Below are 1,711 nucleotides of genomic sequence, written 5' to 3'. Positions count from 1 at the left end.
GGCCTCCTCGCCGTGGCCTCAGGAGCCCTCAGACTCGGCTGACCCCTGGGCAGGGTTCCCTGGACGGGAGTGTGGAAGGGTGTGGGGGTGCTCGAGGCCTGGCCGGGCCTGACTCTGCCCCTGTCCCCTGCTCCGCAGAAGCGCAACAGGGCCATCACGGCCCGGAGGCAGCACCTGAAGGTAGGCGCCCGCCCGCCCGCCCGAGGGGGCCGCCCAGGGGTCTGCGGGGGTCGCGGGCCGCAGCCCCTCACTGCCTGCCCCTCCCCGCAGAGCGTGATGCTGCAGATCGCGGCCACGGAGCTGGAGAAGGAGGAGGGACGCCGCGAGGCCGAGAAGCAGAACTACCTGTCGGAGCACTGTCCCCCGCTGCACATCCCGGGCTCCGTGTCTGAAGTGCAGGTACCCGGCCCGCCCCGGCCACCGCGCCTCCCGAGCACGTGCATGCCTGCTGCCTCGGTTTCCCCGCTGGTCAAGAGGGCAGGGGTGGGCGACGGCGACCCTCGAGTGTCCTGACGGCTGCCTGCCCCCAGGAGCTCTGCAGGCAGCTGCACGCCAAGATCGACGCGGCCGAGGAAGAGAAGTACGACATGGAGGTGAGGGTGCAGAAGAGCAGCAAGGAGGTGAGAGCTCGGGACTGGGGCCGGGACCGGGGCTGGGGGCCGGGGCTGGGGCCGGCCCTGGTCCCGCCGGGCCCCCACCAGCGGCCTCCCCTCCACAGCTGGAGGACATGAACCAGAAGCTGTTCGACCTGAGGGGCAAGTTCAAGCGGCCCCCGCTGCGCAGGGTGCGCATGTCGGCCGACGCCATGCTCAAGGCGCTGCTGGGCTCCAAGCACAAGGTGTGCATGGACCTGCGGGCCAACCTGAAGCAGGTCAAGAAGGAGGACACCGAGAAGGTAGGCCCCCGCCCCGCCACCCTCCCCGGGCTGCCCCACGACCCACGACGGAGGGGACCCGGGCTGAGCCCTCTCTGGCCCCACCCCAGGAGCGGGACCTGCGCGACGTGGGCGACTGGAGGAAGAACATCGAGGAGAAGTCGGGCATGGAGGGCCGCAAGAAGATGTTCGAGTCCGAGTCGTAGCCCCAGCACCATGCCCGCAGGGCACGCCGGCCTGGGGAGCGCCCGGCCCCTCTTAGCTGTCAATAAAGGATGTGAGTCCCCGAGACTGGTCTGGTCTGGTTCTGTCCAGCAACTCCTAAGTGCCGGGCTTGGGGACCCTGTGGATGGGGGCCTGCAGTGTGGCCGGCCATGCGCGGGGTGGCGGGGCAGGTGAGGCCACCTGTGGCATGGGAATTTCAGAAAGGGAGCAGGCAGGCAAGCCCAGGAACGCCTGTTTGGGGGAATCCACCTGGGCTGCATGGAGTGTTGGCTTGCTGTGGTCTTCCTGGGACCACTCTGGGTACGTCCAATGCCGCAGAGCCTGCAGAGAGGTGGCTGTGGGCCCGAGGCCATCTGAGTGGGAGTTCCCACAATGAGCTCATGTGTCCATTTGCACAGTCATCCCAGGCCCCACACTGGGCTCCAGAGTGACCCACTCTGTATGACACAAGTCCAGGCAGGGGCCATCGCAGGTATGCCCCTCGCCCAGTGCAGGGGGCAGCCCCCACTCCTGTGCAGTTCCCTTCCGTGCGGATCCAGACTAAGGCCAGAATCTGGAGCCGTGGTGGAGCCCCTGAGCTGCTGCCCCCGCACGCCACCCCCACCCAGGTCC

At 68.7% G+C, this 1,711-nt stretch overlaps 1 protein-coding gene across 1 annotated transcript in view; it reads left to right on the top strand.

Annotated features, from left to right (window-relative positions):
• The window catches only part of TNNI2 (troponin I type 2 (skeletal, fast)), a 2,244-nt gene extending 1,081 nt beyond the window's left edge, over positions 1 to 1,163 (top strand). The window contains exons 4-8 of the mRNA XM_008593574.1: positions 139 to 180; positions 271 to 399; positions 531 to 620; positions 719 to 895; positions 985 to 1,163. Of these exons, the coding sequence (XP_008591796.1) occupies positions 139 to 180; positions 271 to 399; positions 531 to 620; positions 719 to 895; positions 985 to 1,080 (534 nt within the window). The 3' untranslated portion in view covers positions 1,081 to 1,163. The remainder of the gene's footprint in view (positions 1 to 138; positions 181 to 270; positions 400 to 530; positions 621 to 718; positions 896 to 984) is intronic.
• Positions 1,164 to 1,711: the final 548 nt, after the last annotated feature.

This window comes from Galeopterus variegatus, unplaced genomic scaffold, assembly GCF_000696425.1.
Source record: "Galeopterus variegatus unplaced genomic scaffold, G_variegatus-3.0.2 Scaffold9354, whole genome shotgun sequence".
Classification (NCBI taxonomy): Eukaryota; Metazoa; Chordata; class Mammalia; order Dermoptera; family Cynocephalidae; genus Galeopterus; species Galeopterus variegatus.
This window is presented reverse-complemented; position numbering and strand designations above follow the sequence as displayed.